Below are 24,581 nucleotides of genomic sequence, written 5' to 3' on the forward strand. Positions count from 1 at the left end.
TTAGTTTATTGGAGAAGTTACAAATGCATTTTATTTTCAGTTATGTTCAGAAGAAGACAACCAAATGAATTATTTCCCAAAACACCAGATGACCACATTAGAATTGCTTCCTTGCATATATAAAAAGGCAGAGTGCACAAACACCTGACTCGGCTATTTCTTCTGCATGCAGGATTTTATTTGTATTCTATTATTTATTTATTTATTTATTTAATTAATTAATTTATATACCGCCCGACTAGCAATAGCTCTCTGGGCGGTGAACATAAAATAGCATAAAAATACAATGAATAGCAAAATAATACTAAAATACAATCATCAATCCAATACAATAAACATTTTAAAAAGTAAATCAGTGTAACTTAAAATGCTTCAGAGAATAGGAAGGTTTTGACCTGGCGCCGGAAGGAGAGCAGAGTCGGCGCCAGGCGTACTTCCTCGGGGAGACTGAAACAGGACAGCTAGACTTATCTAGTTATTAGTCTTGGACCTATTGATCTGCTTTGCCTCCTAACTCCAAGAGTTCTTGGGGTTAGGAGGTAATAAGTCAATTCTTAGCCTGTTGGAAGGATTTATCCTAGTTTCTCCCACATTGCAAGTTATATTTGTGTAACAGTATCAAAAAGTCCATTTGAAAAGCAGAGCCTTATTTGTTTCTATGTACAGCATATGAACCATTCCTTCCAAATACAGTTCACAGGTTATCCAAAGTTCCTTTAAAAATGCTTTAAGACTTTTAAAGTTCACCCCTAAAGAAAGAGAGAAATTGACAATTAATATCATGAGACGTGAACATCTTTTCTCAAAATCAAGTGCTCACACTTAGCTGGAGAGATGAAAATATATTGAAAGGCAAAATGGCATTCCTTGCCTCAACTCTTCTCAAACTTAATATAAACAGCTAAGAAGCAGCACAAACCTTAATGTAAGTGGTTAAGAAAAACACAGATAAAAAGGAAAAAGCCTTTAGGTTAACAGGCAAATATCTTTAATAACTTGTTCACATCAAGAAAATGTAAAATTTGTGAATCAAGACAACCATTAGATTCAAGAGCGTTCAGAACTTTAATTCAGAAAACAAGACTTTATCCATATCTGCATCAGTGCCATGGAGCCCTGAACAATCTGCTCCAATCACAGAATGTAATGTGGGGAAGTGACACCAGTATTAGGAAAGGTCAATGAAGATTTTCCAAGCTGCAGATATGAAATCACCAGACATGTAGAAGCAGGGGGCGATAGCCATTAAGGGGCAGAGGTCTGAATTAGTAGAGATGGTAAAGGGTCAGAACAAAGCTAAGTGAGTGATTGTAACAGTTGACTGAAGAACATTTCTGATAATAAACAGAATAAGGGAGTTCTGGAACTGGAGAAATAATGGAACATCAGCCTCAACAGCAGAGGTGCATTTATATGTATTTGCTGAGGTGGTCGTGCACATTTTGGTGGTTAGCTAAACTGCAAATAGGATATATAAACAGTGTGTTAATGTAAACACTATGGAAATAGCTTCTCACTCCTACAGCTATCTTTTAAAAAACATAATGCTGGGAACAAACTATTCCTTATTATGCTCCATCACCACATACAGTTTTAAGCAGGAATAACTGAGGTTACATACAGAGCCTGTAGAAACCCCCCCTTTTTTAAGCTTGCTGTACAGCAGCCTTATCATTATATTTTCTCTTTTCCTCTTAAATTTGGAATGCTTTGCTTAAGATTTCCTTTGGTTTATACCAGAGAAAGGAGTTTTCAATCTCTAGGTTTCATTTCTCTCTCTCTCTCTCTCTCAAAATAATAATAATAAATAAATAATAAAAATTCTCAAGTCTTAAAAGATACTTACTGGAGGGGGGAATCAGATTGGGCACTATGCCTGCAAACCTTTGGCAGTTACGTCCTCACAGAGGGTAACAGGTTTGGGCTGGCTTTAGGCCAAAGTTTGCAGCCATTAGAACCTGCCTTGTCCTCAGTTGGGGAGAGTCAGTATATCTTCTGACATCACTGTTGAGGTATTCCAACTGTCTCAGAAGTGCAGCATGAGATCAAGGACAATTCCTAACCTCAGCTCCAAGTTCAGGAGGAGGGCTGAATTTCGGCATGCTCACTAGAGGTGTGGGGGGGGGAAAGCTTGCTGTGACATGTGTATTTGTGGGCCCTTTGTCTCTGCATGAAGGCCTAGCACCCAAATGGGGAAGGACCATGCCTATAGCTTCATCCCAACAGACATTAGACTGGCTTGGATCAAATACTGTGGACTCCTGTGTCAAAGTTTTCAACTCCAAAATTTTAAAAGTGGACCTTTTAAAAATTCAGCCAGAATGTATATTTAATATACATTCTACCTGTTTATCTATAAAATACACTTTTCCTTACTCTGTTTATCATGAGACAAAGTACCAACACTTGGTCCTATGGTTTCCTTGTGAACAAGGGCTAATAGAAACAATGGTTTTCTCTTGCCAAATAGTAGGTTAATTATAGTAGCCTGGTTGCGAAGCTCAGTTCCTTCCTGCCTTGCTAAACCACAGTTTGGCAGCTAGGAACAAGCAACAGAACTGTGCATTTCTCCCTGTTCCCCCATTTCCTTTGCATTTACGTCCTTGTTTAATTAAGCCACAACTAGCATTATGTCTGCAGTTTAATCCTATATATGCACACTGAAAAAGAAGCTCCATTGTGTTTAATTCGGTTTTCTTGCAAATTGCCAGCATTAAACACTGGAAGACAAACAAACAAACGATGCACCAGCAAGATCTAAACATTTTAGAAGACCTTGCATTTTGACTAAATTTTAAGGTGGAAAAATATTAGTATGTAGCCTTAGAAAGCACTCAAGCTCTCCAAGTGTCCTCTGTAACGGGGTGGGAAGTTTTTTGGCATGGTGGGCCATATAATGATTTGGCCCCACCCTTGCAGGTCAACTCTGACAGGTGGGCATGGTCTGGGGAAAATGACCTCATGGGACAAATTGGAACTCATGTCAGGCCACATTTGGCATGTGGGCTGGAGGCTCCCTATCCCTGCTCTGTATGGTTCCCAATACATTTTCTCTCTCTGTTTTAAGGGAAGACAGATATAGTTTTTCATAATGGTTTCACTACAAAGTTGCTCAGAGCATATTAGTATCTTTGCTTTGCCTAGTACATGTAGCGTATGGTAAAGATTCTCTTTTTTGCAGTGTGATGTAACTTTAGGGAAAGTGAGCTTTATCCATCAATGACTTGGAACACAGAAGGGCAGGAACTTATTAATATTTTACCGAGGCCACTGTTTCTCCTTATCTGTCAGAGGAACATATATGACACCCATCAGATGCTTTTCCACAATCTGCCCATCTTTGGTTTTGTCATACTGCATCATAATCTGATTTCCACCCTCTGGCCCTACGGGCAGAATTAGTCGTCCTCCTGGTTTCAGCTCATTCAGCAACTAGTAAAACAAAAAACCATCAGTAAGACCAATAACGCAAACTAAAAACAGAGAAATCCAGTTTTCCCATAAAAAGGGAAGAAGGCATCTGGTTCCTTAAGAAGTCCAAGAAAAGTAAAAACTTCTAAAGAATTGGCAATACAAACTTGCTATACATTTGTAACTAAGCTTCCTCTAAGTGAAGTTTTGCCTGCTGAAGAGTTCTATGAAAAGTGCTAATAGTGAAGCATTTTCTTTACATCTCCTGTCAATACGATACAGTCAAATCTCCAGGACATCAGAAATTTCTGTATGTAATGCATTGTCCCCTATCTATTCTAGTTCCCTTTGCTTAGGATAGCAACTCAAACATAACGTCACACATTTTTCATAGCTGTCTTCTCAACTTGGTAAATTAACTACTTCAAAAAGTTCTAGCCAGAGCTGAGGGGCAAGAAAGGCAGGCATGTTTCTTTCTTACCTCCTTCGGCACAGTAGGTGCAGCTGCTCCAACATGGATGGCATCATAAGGGGCTTCTTCAGGGTACCCCTTCCTGCCATCCCCAACTGTGGAGAGAGAATGTGCAGTGAAGGTTCTTATTCAGATGGCAGCTCCTCCTAAACACTGCTCCTCTGCCCTTCCTCTCACTTGACACCTACATGCAGGAGAGACTGGTATGCAGATTATGTTAGCATTGGGGCCCCCTCAAAACTGAGTATAGTAATAATGGCGAGACATCTAACAGGGAGAATGCTCTTTGATATTACTTTCCATGTTGGATGGGATTGAGAAAGCAAAGAGAAGGAAGCTAAAAAATATTCAGTAGTCATTGCACCAGCTTTCCCCAACCTGGTGCCCTCCAGAGGATTTGGACTGCAATCATCATCAGCCCTGACCAGTGGTCATGTGGCTGGGGCTGATAGGAATGGTACTCAAACATGTCTGGAGGGCATCAGGTTGGAGAAGGCTGTATTATGTAAGTTCAACTGTGCAAGTGTGTGTGTGCTTACTTGGAAGCAAGCACCACCAGGATATGGCAGAGGGATCTTATGGAACAGAGTGTTCTCCAGGATAAACAGTTTTGGTTCAGTTTATCATTAAAAAGTTTGATAATAAAAGTCGACAGAAGTGACAGAGGGGCAATATTTAGCTGTAAGTTGTTCATTTATTTTTATGCAATGAATCTTAGCATTATCGCTAGACCAACATTGTTCCTGCTAAAGAACATTTTCACAATGAAAAGGGCATCCAGCTTATCAGCACAGAAATTTGCACCAACACTATAGACACTCACCTAGAAGTTTCACGCGGCCAGAGCTAAGCAAAGCTGGATCATCTTCTCTGACGTTTCTGATGGATTCATGAACCAGGTCTTCAATGTGTTCGACTCCTACTGCTTTCCCTGTGGGACCCACCTGTTGGAGACACCACACGTACTTCAAATCTTTGTTACTACTACAAACAAAATTTTAGAGAGCAGAGAGTTTCTCTTTTTTGTAATGCCTGACCATTTATATGTAATTACCTCTCTAGCCAGTTTTAAAATGCCTGAAGGATAGGTCTAATCACACTGGTTATCTTGAAAATGAACAGTTTATTTGCAGTTATTCCTACAACAGTGTCTGCCATGCATTCCTCATGAACATTAAATATGCTAACTAGCAAATTCCAATGGAAGAGCATCTTGCAGTACAATCTATGCCTGCCTGCCTACTCAAAAAGAAGTCATATTGAGTTAATGGGACTTACTCCCAGGTAACTGTGTTTGCAGCCTCAATCTACTTTTTGTTGCAATGACGGACAATTTATTTGGCAGGGTGGATGAGGAATAGTTTAGAACAGGAGTGGAGAACCCTTGGCCCACCAGATGTTACTTTTTTTTTTTTACAATAATTTTTATTCAAATTTTCATAAAACATACAAAACAAAATCATAAAACATTCAAAGACAAAAAACAAAACAAAACAAAAATGATTAAACAAAAAAATAAGATGTTGACTTCCCATTTGTCGCAGATCAAATCAGTTATAGGTCTACAATATATAACAATCCTGTCTCTTAAATTATATTATAAAATCACTTTCCTCCAGTAGTTATCTTAATTAATCATCAAATCTCATAAACATTACTTTATTCTTTCCACAAAAAGTCAAAGTTTCAATTCTTTAAGAAATATATCTATCAATTTTTCTCCAAATAAACATGTCGATTAATCCATCTCGTTAATAATAATAATAATCTTATTGTCATAACCATATCCAAATAAACATATCGATTAATCCATCTCATCAAAATCTGTTAAGTCCAATAATTTCAATAGCCATTATTCCATTATCCATATTAATTCCATCTTCCATCTTCAATAGTCCTGTTAAGTCCAGTAATTTCAGTGTCCAATCTTCCATTATCAGTATTCCATAATAATCTTGCTGTCATAGCCATAGTCATATAATAAGAGTCTGATGGGAATTTCCTCTATCCCAAATATTTTCTTGCCATCAATTCTGAATAAGTTGCTGAAATATTGTTGTAAAGTCATATCTCTGTTCTTTTTTACAAAATGCACTGGCTCATCTCTTGAGAGTTTTTCCATTGTCACATGGCTGCAGTTAATTCCATAGATTTTCTCTATATCAAGCTCCATCACGTCATTCCAGTCCAGAAGATTATCCAAGCCATTGATAACTTTATCTCTAATATCTTCATTAATTTCTTCAGAGATAACGTTAAATTCCAAACAGTAGATTTTATTTCTAATATCCATAAACTCCAGATCTTTTTCCAATTCCACATTTGTTCCAATCTCCAAGGCTTGTGTCTTCCCTTTATTTTTTCTTTTCTCATCTCTGATCTCATTCTCCTCTCTCACAGGATCCCCTATTTCTTTAAGCTCCTGCGTCATTTTGCTCAGTTCAATTTTCAGCTCCTTACTGCCCTGTCGCAGGGTTTGTTTCGTTATCTCAAGGCCCACCAGATGTTACTGAACTACAACTCCCATCATCCCTAGCAAGACTGGCCAATGGCCAGGGTTCAGCAACATCTGGAGGGCCAAAGGTCCTCCACTCCTGTTAGGAAGTTATATACAGACAGGTTTCTTCTATTAGTTTTGTTAAAGTTGTGTTTACAACTGAAATTCACTTTAGCAGATGCTCTGTAATTTACCAAAATTTAGTAATTTCTGGCAGTGAAATATTTCCCTATAGAGAAGCAACGTCAAATACATGCATCAGATCATCTGTTCTAAAAAGAGAAAAGCTGTACAAGTAGGTCCTTTTAGTAAAAAGCAGATTTCTTCTCTCTAAAAATTTTCAAGAAATTCATGTTGGATTCTGCTTACCATTCTAGCAAAACAAGCTGTGAGATATCCACTTCCTGATCCTACATCCAATGCTTTTGCTCCTTCCACTAGTTGGTCCTTCAGCAACTCAAGGGCATGAGCATGCTGTGGAAGCAAGCAACAATATCTCACCATTTGCACTCAGTCATTTTTCATGATCCCCTTGCCCAAAGGAAATGAAAAGCATGGTGGTTAGATACACAATGCTACTAAAGATTCAGTAAAGTTCTGCTATAAACCATAACTAGCTATTCAATTTTGGCAGGAAAGCTTCAGTGCTCCCTGACAATTGTGCCTGATCTTATGACACTGAGGACAAAATGAAGCTTCCATACAAACTTAGATGACATGCACCCACCTCAGTGTTAAATATTCCAGACTTCATTTGTTCCTTTGCTGAAGCACTGCCTAGGTCTGTATAAGGGAGACCATCACGGCTCTTTTACATAAAACAGGAAAGTAGTAGTAGCATACAAAAATATTTCTTGGCATCACGCTGTCGCATGCCAACTACGCTTGAATTATACCTAGTACATGCGCTTTTATACTTACACCAGGAGTACAAACAAAGGAGCAGGCAAGGCTGCTTCTGCCAAGTTAACACCCACAGATACTTCAGCCAAGGGGTTTCTCCAGCACAAGTTTCTAGGCATTTTAAAGTTCACAACAGGCATAAACAGGGTGTGGAGAAGAAGCTGCTAGACTGACTGCTTGCTCACAAGGAGTCTGCCAATAGTCAGCCTGGATGGGCTGCAGGGGAGCAAGGGTGAGGCTGAGAGGGGCTGCAAGTTTTCAGACTCATTCTGGTGGCCTCAGCAGGAGTCATGGAAGGGGAGGAGCCTGAGCCAGAGCCTGAAGAAGGCAGATGCAGTCTCTTGAGAGAGGTCCAAGGAGCTAGTGAGGAGTGGTAGGTTATCTACTTCTCCCTGTGATGAGCAGGGCTGCTCTGACCTGACAGAAAGACAGAGCAGCGAGTGTAAGGAGCAGCTGCCCTAGGCTCTAAGGGGTCTGAAACTGTCAGGCTTGTTGACCTATGCCATATGCATCAATGTGGGACACAGGATTGTTCAGCCAATCAATGCCTAGCACAAATAATAATTATTTTATTATTATTATTATTTATTAGACTTTTATACCGCCTGACTAGCTATAGCTCTCTGGGCGGTGAACACAAGAAATACAATAAAATCACATAGTATAGTACAACAAAAACATATAAAATACAATACTCTAAAACAATCACAGCAGATTTTAAATTAAATTGACTTAAATTAGTATGCCTCGGAGAAGAGGAAGGTTTTAACTTGGCACCGAAAGGATAACAATGTCGGCGCCAAGCACACCTCCTCGGGGAGACTATTCCACAGTTCGGGGGCCACCACTGAGAAGGCCCTAGATCTTGTCACCACCCTCCGGGCCTCCCTATGAGTCGGAACCCGGAGGAGGGCCTTCGTCGTAGAACGTAGAGTACGGGCCGGTTCGTATTGGGAGAGGCGTTCCGACAAGTATCGTGGTCCCGTGCCGTATAAGGCTTTATAGGTTAATACCAACACTTTGAATCTGGCCCGGAAGCATATTGGCAGCCAGTGCAGGCGAGCCAGAACAGGTGTTATATGCTCGGACCGCTTGGTCCTTGTTAACAATCTGGCCGCCGCATTTTGCACTAGCTGTAGCTTCCGAACTGTCTTCAGTGGCAGCCCTACGTAGAGCGCATTGCAGTAGTCCAAACGCGAGGTTACCAGAGCATGAACAACTGATGTAAGGTCCTCCTTACTCAAATAGGGACGTAGCTGGGCTACCAACCGAAGTTGGTAGAATGCATTCCGTGCCACCGAGGCTACTTGAGCCTCAAGTGAAAGGGAAGAGTCTAGAAGGGCTCCCAGACTACGAACCTGCTCCTTTAGGGGGAGTGTAACCCCATCCAGGACAGGGTATGTATCCACCATCTGATCAGAGAAACCATCCACCAACAGCATCTCAGTCTTGTCAGGATTAAGCCTCAGTTTGTTAGTTCTCATCCAGTCCATTGTCGCGGCCAGGCAACGGTTCAGCACATCAACAGCCTCACCTGAAGAAGATGAAAAGGAGAAGTAGAGCTGCGTGTCATCAGCGTACTGATGACAACGCACTCCAAAACTCCTGATGACCGCTCCCAACGGCTTCATGTAGATGTTAAAAAGCATGGGAGACAAAACCGACCCCTGTAGGACCCCACACTGGAGGGCCCACGGTGTCGAGCAATGTTCCCCAAGTACTACCTTCTGGAGACGGCCCGCCAAGTAGGAGTGGAACCACTGCCAAGCAGTACCTCCAACTCCCAACTCCGTGAGCCTCTCCAGAAGGATACCATGGTCTATGGTATCAAAAGCCGCTGAGAGATCAAGAAGAATCAACAGAGTTACACTCCCTCTGTCTCTCTCCCGACATAGGTCATCAAACAGGGCGACCAAGGCCGTCTCAGTGCCAAAACCGGGCCTAAAACCCGATTGAAATGGATCTAGATAATCGGTTTCATCCAATAGCACCTGGAGCTGGCCCGCAACCACTCGTTCCAAGATCTTGCCCAGGAATGGAACATTCGCTACTGGTCTGTAGCTGCTGAAATTTTCTGGGTCCAAGGAAGGTTTTTTCAGAAGTGGTCTCACCACCGCCTCTTTCAGACAGCCAGGGACCACTCCCTCTCGTAAAGAGGCATTTATCACTTCCTTGGCCCAGCCAACTGTTCCATCCCTGCTCGTTTTTATTAGCCAAGAGGGGCAAGGATCCAGTATCGAAGTGGTTGCACGTACCTGTCCAAGTACCTTGTCCACGTCCTCGAGCTGAACCAACTGGAACTCATCCAATAAAACATGACAAGACTGTGCTCCAGACACCTCATTAGGATCAACTGCTATAAATCAGGAGTCTAAGTCCCGGCAGATGCATAAGATCTTATGCTGGAAGCGCTCAGCAAACCTATTACAGCGGGCCACCGATGATTCTACCGTGTCCTGAAGGCCTGGATGGAGTAGCCCTCGGACAACTCTAAAAAGCTCCGCTGGGCGGCAAAGAGATGACTTAATAGTGGCAGCGAAATGTTGTTTTTTCGCCGCCCTCACCACTCCTACATACAGCTTGGTCGAAGCACAAACCAGCGCATAGTTGCATCTGTCGGGAGTTCGTCTCCATCTCCGCTCAAGCCGCCTCCTATCTTGTTTCATCGCTCTCAGCTCTGGAGTATACCAAGGAGCTGTATGAGCTCTACACAGGACAGGGCGCGCAGGAGCGATCGTGTCAACAGCCCGGGTCATCTCCGCATTCCACAGATCAGCCAGGGCTTCGACAGGAGCACCAGTCCTATCAGCCGGAAAATCCCCCAGAGCCCTTTGAAAACCATCAGGATTCATTAGTCTCTGGGGGCGGACCAATTTAATAGGTCCCCCACCCTTGCAGAGGGGAAAGGCTACTGACAGTCTAAACTTCAACAAGCAGTGATCTGTCCATGACAAAGGGAGAGATATAAGACTCCCCACTTCCAGATCACTATCCCCATGTCCAGTAGCAAAGATAAGGTCTAGAGTATGCCCCGACACATGTGTTGGACCACTAACATATTGAGACAGCCCCATGGTTGTCATGGCGGCCATGAAGTCCTGAGCCGCCCCGGACAAAGTAGCCTCGGCATGGATGTTGACATCCCCCAGTACTAATAGTCTGGGGGATTTCAGCAATACCTCCGAGACCACTTCCGTCAGCTCAGTTAGGGAAGCCATTGGGCAGCAAGGTGGGCAGTACACCAAAAGGATTCCCAGCCTGTCTCTCTGGCCCAGCACAAGGTGCAAACACTCCAGACCAGTAACTGTATGGACATGGTGCTTGGTGAGTGAGATGGAACTCTTATAGACCACAGCAACCCCACCTTCCCGACCCTCAGATCTACCATGATGCTGGACCAAGTATCCCGGTGGGCAGAGCTGGGAGAGACCAACTCCTCCCTGCTCACCCACCCAGGTCTCAGTTATGCATGCCAGATTGGCTGCCTCGTCCACAATCAGATCGTGGACGAGGGAGGTTTTATTATATACCGATCTGGCATTTAAAAGCAGCAACTGTAGATCTGAGAGTTGGCTGAGAGGACAACCAACGACCCTGCGGGTGTGAGAAGGACCGGAACAGGGCACAGCCACCACATGTCTGGGCCGCGTTCCCCTTACCTGGCACGTCCTTCTCACAACGGCATACCTCCCTCTGCCCGTTACTACGGTAATTGGGGCCCCCTCAAGTCCCCCCGCTTGATAATCACTTGGCCACTCTTCTAAAACAAGGGAAGGGCACTTAACTTAGTAGCAAGCATAGCTTGCATACATAGGGTCCCAAGTTCAATTCCCTGGCATCTCTAGTTGAAAGGATCTCAGGTTCCAGGACGACAAAAGTTTGCCTGAAATCAAGGAGGACCACTGCTAGTGAGAGAGGCAGCTCTGGGTCAGATGTTCTAATAGCCTGACTCCATATAAGGCAGCTTCATAAGTTCATGGCCTTTGTGTTTCCTCTAATGAACACTATCCATGCATATACTGCCTATTATTGGATGTAAAAGTATGTCTTACCATGTGAGGTGCACTGATGGTAGCCTTGTACCCTGAAAGAAAGCTATGGATAAGTTTGTTTTTCATGTTAATTACAATTAGAGTCTGCCATAATAACTGTCAAATATTTTGTTTGCATTCATCCTTTTCAGAGCCCACTTTTGTAGCCCATGCACAAAGGAGAATTCTCAGTCTTCAAGACAGAATCAAGACCCAAAATCATCTCGAGCTGCTAAAACACTGGGCTGAAACTAACGAGATGAAATTCAACAGAGATAAATGCAAAGCCTTGTATTTAGGTACAAATAAATAAACAAATCAAAGGCACAAGGAGAGAATGGGGGCAACCTGGCTCAGCAGCAGTACATGCAAAACGGATCTAGGTGTCTTAGTTGATCACAAGCTGAATGAGTTAGTAACATGATACAACGGCTAAAAATGGCAATGCAATCAGGCTGTGTTAACAGAAGCAGAGCATCCTGATGAAAATAAATAACCATCTTGCTCTATTATGCACTAGTCGAGCCACATGTGAAGTAGACTCCAGCTCGGGGTGCCACATGTTAGAGAGGACAACAACAATCCAGAGGGTGTCCAGAGGATGGTGTCCAGGATGATGATAAATCTGGACACTAAGTCCTATGAAGAATGTTTGAAAGAGCAGAGTATATTTAACCTAGAGAAAATTAGGGGGAGACACAATAACTGGCTTCAAGTATCTAAACGGCTGTCATGCACAAGATGGAGCAGGCTTGTTTTATGTTGCTCCGGAGAACAGGACTGGAACTCGTTGGTGGAAGTTGCAGGGAAGCAGATTCCTGCTAAACATTGGAAAGTCTCCTAATGGTAAGAATTGTTCAACTGTGGAATGGTCCGTTTTGGAAGGTGGCGAGCTCTCCATCACTGCACATATTTAAGGAAAGGTTGGATGGCCATCTGCCAGGGCTACTATGGCTGCATCCTGCATTGAGCAGAGGGTTGGACTAGATGACTTCCAAGATTACTTCCAACTTTAGAATTCTATTATTTTTGGGGTCCCAAAAGAATAAAGCTGTGAACAATACAGTCTCTAACATGCATGACATTCCTTTTATTAACATAATAATCTATGACATTTCTTACCAATTGACTGGGGAGAGTCCATGTATGGGAAATACTTGATATAGTGAGCTCTGTCTGTTGCCAACAGCACTTCAAGGACTCTTTGAGATTTAATCACACCATTTTCTACAGAAAAAAGATAACAAGACAGATAGTAATTGTAGAGGGCCACAGTCGTAACTCCCCTGCTGTTGATTGGGGGGGGCAGGTTTAGGATGCTGCACAGTCACCTCTTCACCGGTGATGGTGGCTCCACAACAGCATAGACCCAAGCTCTGCCTGAGTGTGTGGAAAGCTGCTACCAGTGGGTCTCCTGTCAGCAGTAGCCAGGAGAAAATAGGGCATTATGGACGTAGGGCACCAGAGGCTTTGGATCCAAAGCTCATGGAACCCCTGAGGGACTCAGTCCTTGTGTCCCTCAGTTGCACCAGCACTAGAACAGACGCAGAAGAAACTGACCAAACCCTACAGCCCCTGCTGTTCACCCCGACCAGCAGGAGGCAGCAGGGCTTTGGATGCGGGGGGGGGGGCGGGGCTGCGCTGCTCCCATCTTTCCTGACCCCAGTTAAGATTGCTCTGCCTGTCCCCGTCAACCTCAAAATTACGATCAGCTCATTTGGACAATTTGGCAACAGACTCACATTCAGGTCTGTGGATGCACCTCATGTAATTAAGAAAAAATTACTAATTACTCCCAATAGCTTTCTGTGAAATGAAACACCGGAGTTCTTTTCCGGCTGCGCAACAATAGACTGAACAGAGAGAGATCTATTCTCAGAGGTAATTCTTTAAGTCTGGTTTAACGCATACAAGAACAGCGTGGGAAAGTGTAATTGGTGAAGTGAACATGCTTCAAGATTTCACCCCTAGGACTGATAATGCTGTGCTCTTTCAGGTGCCCTTTACAACTTCCAGCCTACTCCAGAGAAAAGCCCACACAATTTGCCCAAACACTGCAGACGTAGCCTGGGGTAAGCACAAGGAAAAGCAGGTCCAATGGCAGGGCTGTACCTTGTAAAAGGTACTCATTTTCTTTAAAAAATTGTAGACAAATGCAGGAAGGTTTCCATTCAATTATTTTGCTTTTTTTATGGCAATGATAGCCACTGGCAGATTGATTATCCTGGTTTCCATACTAAGAAAGCTCCCATCTAAGACAACCAGCCTGAAAAGGGCAAGAATGATTGACTATTGTATTCCCAAAGAAACTCATTAGAAGGAATTGCTAACTGCCCTAGCTGCAGGGGAGCTCTGCTATTTTGGCCTCTGCATACTCAGAATAGCCTTTCTTAGGTTAGATGCTTAGCATGGGTTTCTCTCTTCTGTCATTTTTGGCTGCTTGTACAACTAAGCACGGCAAACACAGTGGGCAAAGATAACGGGAAGAACGTGGCCCCATAATCTTACAGTGGGTACCCAAGTAGAATTTTAAAACAGATTTCCACACTCCATGAAAAAAGTGCAGAGACAACATTGCTAAAAATAAATTAATATTATTTCCTTTGGTATAACTTGGGTTCTTTTAAAAAAAGAGATGGATGATTAATTATGCACAGTATTCTGATATTTCATCAAGTGTTTTAGAGATGAGTCCTGGACATAACGGTGCTGAGGGTGCTGTTTGTACTTACTGTGTTGCACTTACTGTAAAGATTGTTGAGCAGTTCAGCATGTGTCTTTCCAGTTGAGGTCCAGGCCATGGTTCTTGTCAGCAGTAGTCCCATGAGCAAGGTAGCAAAAGGCAGCATACAACTCATCACATAAAAATGTATAGGGGATTCCCAGGCCTGACCAGCCAGTCATGATGAAGCAAAGAGAGAAAGTTTTTTTTTTACAGCAAGCTCATGTAACACCCCACAGAAACCAAATCCTACATGAGAAGCAGCCAAGATTAAGAATAGATGTACAGTTGCAGAATAGGAAACTCTGGAAAATGCATTTGCTGTCAAAGTCAAATATTAACAGACTGTTTCATGTCAATAAAAGTGCTGTTTGTGCCATATGATTTTAGCTAGCATAATTTTTGCATTAGAAACACAACTGGTTGGATTACTGCCATGCACTAAGTAGGGCTGCCACTGAAGACAGCGCAAAACTTGCAGCTGGTCCACAACTGTGACTGGATTGCTAACCGGTACTGAACCAAGAAACCGTATGTTGAAATAACTCCACTGGGTCTTGGTGAGTTTCCAAGCTCAATTCAAAGTTCTGGTCTTACCATTCAAGTCCTATATGGTTTAGGATTTATTTATTGTAAGCTGCCCAGATAACTTTATTTTATGGGGTGGCATACAAATGTCAAAAATGAATAAACAAAACCTACATGCCTGCTGGCAGTTTCCTCCCACGTTAGTTTGCCTCACTACTAAGATGGTTATCTGAGACCTTTCTCCAGGTGTCCCCACAGCCTGAAGGTGGTGACTAGAGAGACCCTTGAGGTGGATTTAGATCAATACTGAACAAGTCTGACTGCCATTCTGCTCTCAACAGGGAGTCACGTAGACAATAGAGAATAGTGCTGTTGTAGTGAAAATGTGCCAAGGACACTGATATTGCAGGAATGGAGGGAGGATGGATGGTACAGGGGGGTATAGCATTATTGTAGCAATGTAACTGTTGCCATGCTTGTGACGGAAGAGGTATATAACTGTCTGTAACTAACCACCATTTTGAGGAAGACAGTAGAGGCCTGTGCTCTACTCTGGCTAAGCGCTTAGCTAAATAAACAACCTTAAAACAGGCTTTGGCTTCATTATTAAATCTCCTCAAAAAGAACTCAGTCGTAAATTCCACGACACCCTTTTCAATGGTGGCTCGTTGCCTATGGAATGCCCTCTCCGAGGAGGCTCACTTGGCACCCTATTTGCTGCCATTTGGGTGCTTTGCAAAAATAATCTCTGCATTCCCAGGCTTAGAGAAAGCTAAAATGTGAGCATTTTTAATTTGCAGCTATTTTATTGTCTGTTTCAATGGATTGTTGCTACTTATTAGAATGCTTTATTATTCTCTTTAATTATGTTTTTGTTTTTTTACTACTTTGTTAGCCACTCTGAGAATATAAATTTGAATGTGTTTGGTTGGCCACAGGATGCTGGACAAGATGGGCCACTGGCCTGATCCAGCAGGCTCTTCTTATGTTCTTATGTGTGAGATACAAGTAAGCAAGCTAGCTAATAAAAAGAAACTAAAGACATAGGCCCCTCTGGACTATACATGTTAAACCACTCTAACAATTGTAGCTCTGTGAATGGAATAGGGGTCTCCTAACAACTCTCAGCAGTGTTAAAACTACAGTTCCCAGGAATCTTCAGAGGAAGCATTACTGTTTAAAGTGGTATCATACTGCTTTAGTGCATAGTGCAGGTGGGGCCATAGATAGATGTGGAAAGCAGGCCCAAGAAATGTTGCAGCCTGAGATAAAGCAGCAAATGGCACCTTCCTTACTAGGGCTGGTGCCAGGTGTGACTGGGCCCTTGGGCACCAGCCTATCATGGGCCCACAGTGCCATACAACCAACAACCCCTCCTGATACAGGGTGTGTGGGCTTAAATAAGCTTGCCTGCCCCACATACCTCTTGCGTCAGTGCATGCACAGTGCATGGGACATGCACACTGATGTGCTAATGCGACAGGCAGGTGGGGCAGGCAGTCTTATTGAAGCCCGCACTGCCTGTATCAGGTGTGTGCACATGCATGCATGCCTGGGAGCTCCTGCTCTTGATGCTGCCATGGATTGGGACTACCATCCTCCCACCCTAAGGAAGGGCCCTTTAGGGGAGCCTCGGCCAGGGCCCAACCTGTTTGCCCACTGGAGCTGGGCCTGTTTCCCACCCCCCATTAAGGTGCATCGTAGCCAAGGACAACCAAAGTTATTCTGGCACCTGAGGCAGAAAATCCAAGCACCTCCTTCTCCTTGGCAGTAAAATTACAAGAATTTGCTGCCTTTTCAGGACACTTAATATCTGCTGTCTGAGGTAGCTGCCTCACTATGCCAGCCCTGCAGATGTGGGTGGGTTAGGCTAAGAAGTGCTGTGAACTAATTTACAAAGCAGGGTGTTCATTTCAGTCTCTGTGCAGCAGCAGTGTTTTTTTAAGGTTATTTGTTCAAGAATGGCTACTTTAAGGTCATTTCACAGCACCTTGGAAATGTTTTGAACATTGTTTTTGAACATTTTGAACATTCTCATTTCTGATGTCAAATTCACGTCCAGTTATTATTTTACGCAGAGACTGGCCTGTTTGACTCATGTAGAATGCAGAAAGGCATTGCTGGCAAATGATATCATATTACATTGGAAGATGGTAATGAACCCAATATTTGGGGATGAACTATTAGGTCCTGTAACAGTGTTGCCCAAGTAGACTTGGGGACAGAGTTGGCACCTGTGTCTGCCACAGGACCTGCTCCCTGTGTTCACATCTCTGTTACGTGGTCTGCTGTTGGAGGCAAGTAGCAGCTTTAGGTTTGGGGTGGGGGTTCTGCCCTGTAAGCAAGTACAGCCCTACCGCCCAAAGCCCTATGAGAGGAAAGTGTAATTGTCTGCAACATGAAATCACTGAACTGCAATACATCAAGAGATGCAGGGCTTTCACATGTGGAATGGATTTTTTCACACTACATGTGTTAATTGGCTTACGTTACCAGTAATTTTTTGTCAATAATTGTGAATAATGTAATTATCTCACCTGTACTTTTTAAAATTGAAATTCATTTCCTTCTGATCCGTTTACAATTCTCACCCCTAAACTCAACCACATATATATGTTACTCATGATAACACTTCATGCATCTGGAGAAGTGGGCTTTAGGCCACAAACCTTCTACCTTGGTAAATCTGCTAAATCTTTAAAAGTACCACAAGACTCTTGTTTTATTATCATCATATTCTATTCATTGATTTTTTCACAAAAAAAGTCTCATCAATTATTTTTATCACTTTTTACAAAGCGTCTCAAAGCAACTTAAATGTAAAAACACACTAAAACCAAATATAAGAGTAAGAATGCTCAGACATGTATGGACAGATCCAGCCAACTAAAAGATGAGCAAAAGAGGCCAAGAAACATACCCGCAGCCTCCAAATTAAGGGCCAGTTTTTTAGTTCATAGCATTCTGAGTGTCTTATTATTTTGTGGTTGGGTTAGAAACGGAAGGGAATGTCACCAAGGCTCCTTTGGGCACACTGGAGGGAGGAGCCCTTCTCGCCTCTCACAGCAGCAACGAGAAGTCCCCCTTTCGCGAGTCCTTATGGTGGGAGAAGGACTTTTCATCTCGGATACCCGTCCTCTTCTCCATGACTTCTAGAGGGGTCTGAGGTGCTGTTGGGTAATCAACTCTCAGCTCCCCTCCCAAGGAAAAATGTGCCGGGAGAGCAGAAGCCGACCCCAAAAGGAAACTCAGGCTTGGGTAACCACTTCCCTTCCCAAACAAAATCAGCAGCCAGACCACTTCAAGACCCACCAGCAATAAGAAGGACTCACCTACGCAGTCGCAATAAGTCCTATGGGCTCACATTCTAGCACTCTCGGCTCCTCCCCTCCCAACAGTTATTTATAATTATTTATTTGAAAGTTGGTGGGGAATAGGAACTGCGATTGCTTATGTTGTTACGTAAGAAAGAGAAGACAAAATACTAGTAAATTCCGCCCGGCTTTAAGATGTCGCTCACGCTTCCCCCCCCCCTAAAGAGATTAGATAAAATAAAAGCAAGAGTCTTACCATTTCCGGTTCTGATTAGGCACCTCCATAAGCGGGGACAGAGAGATGGAACTATGTCCATGTAAATGAAGAAGCGATAAAGTTACAAGTTCCTTTCGTTCCTGTGCTTTGAAATAATCACGCCCGCGCTTTGTCTTGTTTTTCTCACCGGATGAGCCTGCTCCTTCGTTATCTCATAGAAAAGCACTTTGGTTGGTTGGTTTTCCCCGCTAACTCTGTCTGCTTTGAGTCTGTACTACGTTATTTATTTCCACCATTCTTGCCCCACATAGAGATGAGTTTGCCAAGAACAATGAGGAACCGGAAGGCTTATTTGAGAACCACTGACCTTCGCTACTCGACTACCTTCTAAGAATTGGTGGTGACTGCTATCTCTCTATAGCCTATGGCAGCGGAACGCTGTACTGTATCTCCGCCCCGTTCATTGATTGGTCAGTTTTGGACAACAATCGGTTCCTGGCACGCCCCGCTCAGCTCCCGGCTGCTGAGACTTCTGCCCTTTGCGAACTCAAAAAACAAGGAGGCGGTAGACCAGCCGTGGCTGTTTCAGGTAGGGAGGAAGAGAGGTAGGCGGGATATTGATCCGTGCGGGGCGCGGGTGCTTCTGTTTATAGTGTCTCCTGCAGGAAATAGACCCTTCTAGGTCCGAAGGGTCACCTAGAAAAGCCGTCATTAAAGGCCTCTCCCCATAGGCGCGTTTTGTCTCCCACATCCTGACCTGAATGCAAAGTGTTATTCCTAAGATTGCTCAGAGGGTTGTCAGCCACCTCGGGCCCTCAGCAAGCGTGAGAAGAAAAATGGCCTGTTCTCCAACCTGTGGTTGGAGCCCTCCCGCCACCACTTGTCTTGATTTAAAAATGCCTTTCTTACTTTGCTTTCAGTGGTGCTCTCGGATTGTTCTTTATCTCGTGCGCAGAGTGATCCTATGTCTTTTTGCTCGGATGGATATGTAGCTAAGTTCAGCAAGGTGGTCATAGAAGAAAGCTTGTATAGAACAGGAGCCCGACCTTCAGAACAGTCCAGGGAGGTAGATTTGACTGTGCCTTTCTGCAAAGCCAACTTGCCGAGGGTTGCTTCACAGATCATCAGCAGTTTATTATTTTGATTGCAGGTTGTAATATGTATGCAGCATATATACAAAAGGTGGATAATAAAAACATTCACATGCGTAAATGACATGCTTATAATGGTCTAGAACAGTGATTCCCACCCTTTATGAGTACAGGACCCCCTTTGTAAGCTCACAAATTTTTGTGACCCCCCCAATTGTAATTTTAGTCTCTTTTAATTGAAAAAATGGTGCATGGCAAAAATGGCATCTCCAAATATCCCTTTCCATAAAAAGCTCCCAGCAAACAGGACGGTGTTGCTTTCTTTTCTTAATGCAAAGGTCCAATCAAATTGGTATTCCCCTCTCCTCTGCACATTCTGTACAGTCCTGTCTCCCAACACCGCTGGGTTACAACGTTGGACTAAGATCCAGGTTCAAATCCCCACCCAGCCATGAAGCCCACTGGGTGACCTTGGGCCAGACACAGTCTCTCAGCCTGACCTATGTCACAGGGTTGGTGTAAGGATAAAATGGAAATGTGCACCACCTTGAGCACCTTGGAGGAAAGGTGGGATATTAAATGCAATAATAGATAAATAAATACATTTCAGCTGCAGTATGTGGACCCCTGCTGAGCTTTTTAATCATCATCATCAAGAAGCAGCAGCGTGGTAGTGTCAGGAATGCTAAATTGTGAAGACAAAAGGATGGATAGACTTAGAAGGGGGTTAGTACTTTCAGGCCTTGGGATGATCATCAGAACTGATGACTTGGTTAGCATGCACTTGGGGAATGAGAGTGGAACAGAAAACAGATCAGCGCATGCACATACATAAACACACCTGCCCCTCCTGCAAGCATCTGTAGGCATGCATGCATTTGGGCACGTGGGAGGGGGGAAGCCCTCAACTGCTGTAGCATCTTGGAGAGAGAGATTGGGGAGGCGGAGTGTAGGTGGAAGAAAGGGGGATGCTGGCACACACACTTAGCCTCAGAGATGGGGGGCGAGCAAGTCCTGAGCTTCAAAACTGCTCCTTGGCTCCATCTGGGCCAAAGATGAGATCTGGGTGGCCTCACAAATAAGAATATTTTTTAAAAGGAGATGGCAGTACATCAGGAGCCAAGAAAGGCAGGCAGGCTGCCAGGAAAGAAGGGGGAAAGCAGCCTTTCCTTGCAGGCTTGCTTGTTTTTGCTTCACGAATAGCCCCTCTCCTCTCGTTCTGAGTTAGGGTGTCAGCAGCAGCAGCAGTGTGAGGAGCTGGTAGCTGTTGATAGTTATTGTTGTTGTTGTTAATTACATTTGTATACCGCCCCATAGCTGAAGCTCTCTGGGCAGTTTACAGCAATTAAAAATAAATATACAGATTTAAAAACACTTTAAAAAAAAACAATTTGAGGGAGATTCCTGCCTGGCCAGCTCCACCTTGAACACAAGCCCATCTGTCCATTCAAGAACATGAAGGACAGTCTAGCAGCAAAAGTGGGTCACTCTCTTCCCTCCACCCTCAAAGGCAGCACTCTTCCTCGTCCGTTTCAACCAGGGGCTGATGGTGAGGCTCCCCTTCAGAGCCTTCCTCTGCAGCCACCTCCTGTGGGGCAGCTGCCTGAAGCAGGGCTACTTTGTAGGAGGCTGAAGAGGGGCCAATTCCATAGAGAGAGAGGGAGGCTGTGCAACACCAGGCAGACAAACCGGCTTCCACTGTTGCCATCAACAAGGAAGGAAGCCAGAGGACCACTGCTGTGTCCTGGAGAGGGATGAGGAGTAGAGCAGCATGAGTTGGGATGAGGGGTGAGAGTGCTAATGGGAAGTGGCAAATGGGGGTGGGTGCAACTCACACAGATGCGGGTAGTGTCAAAGGGCACTCGTTTGTTATCACAGTGCGAGCATCAGCTGAAAAGGCAGAACTGTTGCAGCCGGTAAAGAGATGATGGCCACTGTTGACAACAGTGAGGGAGATGGCAAGTGCCAGCCCCATGCAGCAGGCTCCTGAGATCAGGACATTTGCCAGGGAGATAACAACCAGGATCCAAGGCAGGCAACGGTAGGAGAAGCTCCGGGACACCAGGATCACCAGGATGCTGGCAGCAATCCCCTCTTCTTCCTGGGAGCTTCACCCTCAGCCTCCTTTGGTGTCTACCACGTGTTTTAAAGGCAGATGCCTCCCCTCAATACACCTGAAAGACACTCTGGCACTTCAGCAAAAGTCCACCCCTCTCGTTTGGAGCAAGGGGGAGGTGTCGGCTGCAGTGGCAGTGGGGAGCAGACAGCATCCAGGGAGTGAAGTCTTTTGTAAAATAAATAAATAAATAATCAATTTCTTTACTGTTCGCGGCCCTCTCTGGATTACTTCATGGCCCCCAGGTTGGGAACCACTGGTCTAGAACACAGACTTGTCTGAGTACTTCTGAAATAGCAGACAGTCTGAGATTAATATTGGTTTCCCAGTACACAAGCAATGCAAGAGCCACCTGCAACAAATTGTTGCAGTGTGTGGAGTGCTCCTGTTCAAGGTCGTGTCCTCTTTCAGGTTACTCCATTCTCCACATGCACCCAGTTTTCTGTCCCCCCTGCATCGGTTAGCGGTAAGTGAGCCTACTGAGCACGGTCAGTCATCATTGGGCTTTCTTTGGTTTTTTCCCCCTGTTGCAGTAAATCAAGCAGGCACTAAGTACGTTTCTGCTTTACCCACCTCTAGTTTGCCCCTTCTGGGTTTGTGTGGACTCCTGCTGGCTCTGTCCAGAACATAACAATTAAACTTGTTGAAGGCTATGCTGAATAAAGCCTTCTTCTGTTCTTGCATTCCTGGCTTTATGCTGTTATATTCCCCACCCCTTAGATCTTTTTCTCTAACAAGTGTTTTTTGAGACTCCCTCAAGCCTGCCAGTGCCCCTTTCTTGTGCATGGATGGTGTTTTGGCTACATAAGGATCCACACTTGGAGAACTGATTTCACTGTTAGTGTGTAGGGTAGATTGTTAGCTAACTCTGATGATCCGTATATGGAATACACACTATTTCCTAGACATGCTGTTGTGAACTAGCCCTAAATGTGGTTGTTCAGGCATTTAAACCAGTTTTTCCATTTCTAAACCCAACCTGAATAGTACCATTACTGTTAAGTTTTAAAACTTGAAGAATTAAAAGCAATTTGGGACTTTATGCATTTTTATATTCTCTTGCAGTAATTCTTTTTTCCTGCAATCATGGGTTCAAATGATAGATCTGTACTGGATATTTTCTACAAGTCTGTGCCAATTTTGTGTGTCTGTGTGACAAAATAAACAGTGGCACTTCTCTCAGTCACTTCCCATCTTGGGGAGAGCTCTTCACTGAACCCCCACTCCCATCAGCCATCTCTTCACGCATTCACTTCCATCAGTGATTGTTTTATTTTATCTGCGTCTTTTGACTAAGCATTGATGTCCTGTGTTGAAGAACAAACCACTTCCTGCCATCTTGTTGGTATATGGATACAGTATTAGGCACGATTGCGTAGCAAGATACCTTCACAACCTTCCCTCACCCCAGTAAATAACATTCATATATAAATCACTAATAAAATTTAGCACAGCAGTATGCGCCATGGAAGTATAACTAGAGATGTGAAGTCCTTGAAGAAAAATGGGTGGACTTCCGGTTTGACTCGTCTTCCGGTAGGATGCACTTTTTACACAGCTCTTACTCTCAGTGTTTAAAGCTCTAAAAGTCAAAACTTAAAAGCGAAAGCTCTAATCAACTAGGGAAGTTCGACTCCCAAACTGCTGGGCATAAATTAGAGACAAACGTGGGGGTTCTATCTGCTAAAAGCGACTGTAAATCAAGGCGTCACTCCAGCTCTAATAACAAAGCACGCCAGTTGAGACCTCAACCTTAAGATATAAACGGCTGCACTAGCAATAATAAATCAAAACTATTATTAACATACCGCCGGAGAGTTTGGAGACCTACTGGAGGCACATAGGACTTTGGAACGGAAACTAGCTCCAACAGTTTTAAACAACTTATCCTTTTAATTTACATTGTATATGTTAACGATCTTAATTTGACGACTAAACAGGAGCTAGGAACAGTCATGGGGGAGGATAAAACACAAGCCAAAATAACGAGCTACTTTTTACCAGCATGACTCAGCTCATTTGCTACAACATCTCTCCAAACCACAAGAAATTAACTCCTCTATCCCAAGGGCATATGAATGGACATTAGATCACCCTTTTTCAATAAAGTAAGTAAAAAAAAAAAAGTAAAATTTAATTTTTGTGTCGCCTATCTGGCCGAAGCCACTCTAGGCGACGTACACATTAAAATTAATAAAATACAATATAAATACAGAATAAAATACAATGCAGTCAACCATAACCATTTTAAATAGCAGCAGTATAAAACAATGTAGGGCAATCAATAAACAATTTAAAACAATCATAGAAAAATTAGCCCACCCCGGAGATCCCAAAGGCCTGTCCAAAGAGCCAAGTTTTTAAGGCTCGGCGAAATGTATCCAGGGAAGGGGCATGGCGGAGATCGAATGGGAGGGAGTTCCAGAGAGTGGGGGCCGCCATTGAGAATGCCCTCTCTCTAGTCCCCACCAACCTAGCTGTTTTCGTTGGTGGGACTGAGAGAAGGCCCTGTGTGGCTGATCTAGTTGGGCGGCTTAATTGGTGGGACTGGAGGTGCTCCTTCAGGTAAACTGGGCCGAGACCGTATAGGGATTTAAAGGTTAACACCAACACCTTGAATTGGGCCCGGAAAACAACTAGAAGCCAATGTAGATGAAATAACATTGGCGTGATATGATCATGGCGGCGGCTGTTTGTAAGCAAACGAGCCGCCGCATTCTGCACCAGTTGTAGTTTCCAGACTGTTTTCAAGGGTAGCCCCACGTAGAGCGCATTGCAGTAGTCTAATCGAGAGGTGACCAGGGCATGTACTACCAGTGGGAGCTGATGAATCGGGAGGTAGGGTTGTAGCCTCCGTATGAGGTGTAGTTGATACCAAGCTGCCCGGCTCACTGCCGAAATCTGAGCCTCCATGGACAGCTTGGAATCAAGAACAACCCCAAGGCTGCGGACCTGATCTTTCAGGGGGAGTCTCACCCCATTAAGCTTCAGGTCAACAACACCCAACCTTCCCCTGTCACCCACGAGCAGCACCTCGGTTTTATCAGGATTGAACTTCAGCCTGTTCCTTCCCATCCACCCACTCACGGATTCCAGGCACTTGGACAAGGTCTCCACAGCCAACTCCGGTGAGGATTTAAAAGAGAAATAGAGCTGCGTGTCATCAGCATATTGGTGACACCGCAGCCCAAAACTCCTGATGATAGCTCCCAGCGGTTTTACATAGATGTTAAATAGCATGGGAGAGAGGATAGAACCCTGTGGCACTCCACAAGTGAG

The 24,581-nt window shown here is 44.0% G+C and overlaps 2 protein-coding genes across 7 annotated transcripts in view; one reads left to right on the forward strand and one right to left on the reverse strand.

Moving 5' to 3' along the window:
- LOC133377408 (protein-L-isoaspartate(D-aspartate) O-methyltransferase-like) lies at positions 1 to 18,502 on the reverse strand. Of its 2 annotated transcripts, none has more exons than XM_061611436.1 (9): positions 18,135 to 18,502; positions 14,061 to 14,202; positions 12,437 to 12,541; positions 11,336 to 11,367; positions 6,750 to 6,854; positions 4,707 to 4,827; positions 3,893 to 3,978; positions 3,263 to 3,432; positions 1 to 749 (listed from the first exon to the last, which is right to left on the reverse strand). In XM_061611436.1, the coding sequence occupies exons 1-9, from the start codon at positions 18,135 to 18,137 to the stop codon at positions 737 to 739; spliced, it is 777 nt and encodes a 258-aa protein (XP_061467420.1). In that variant the 5' UTR covers positions 18,138 to 18,502; the 3' UTR covers positions 1 to 736. The 2 variants fall into 2 exon arrangements, with proteins under 2 accessions (XP_061467420.1, XP_061467421.1); XM_061611437.1 differs by lacking the exon at positions 18,135 to 18,502 and adding an exon at positions 17,897 to 18,091.
- The window catches only part of CCDC32 (coiled-coil domain containing 32), a 21,486-nt gene continuing 15,087 nt past the window's right edge, over positions 18,183 to 24,581 (forward strand). For 2 of the 5 annotated variants that reach the window (XR_009760701.1, XR_009760702.1), the window contains exon 1: positions 18,183 to 18,684. Coding sequence is in view for 1 of the 5 variants with exons in the window: in XM_061611438.1 (XP_061467422.1) it covers positions 18,520 to 18,684 (165 nt within the window). In the remaining 4 variants the exon portion in view is untranslated. Of the gene's footprint in view, positions 18,701 to 22,818; positions 22,839 to 24,581 lie in introns of those variants that run through there. The other 3 variants (XM_061611438.1, XM_061611439.1, XM_061611440.1) reach the window with 3 other exon arrangements.

This window comes from Rhineura floridana, chromosome 2 (assembly GCF_030035675.1).
Source record: "Rhineura floridana isolate rRhiFlo1 chromosome 2, rRhiFlo1.hap2, whole genome shotgun sequence".
Taxonomy (NCBI): domain Eukaryota; kingdom Metazoa; phylum Chordata; class Lepidosauria; order Squamata; family Rhineuridae; genus Rhineura; species Rhineura floridana.

What these genes read in the sequence shown, in the direction of transcription:
- LOC133377408 (XM_061611436.1), bottom strand. An exon ending in CCATCAGTGCACCTCACATG is followed by an intron (nt 6,855 to 11,335) that starts GTAAGACATACT and finishes TTGCTTCCACAG; the next exon opens with CATGCTCATGCCCTTGAGTT. An exon ending in CACCTACTGTGCCGAAGGAG is followed by an intron (nt 3,433 to 3,892) that starts GTAAGAAAGAAA and finishes TTGTTTTACTAG; the next exon opens with TTGCTGAATGAGCTGAAACC.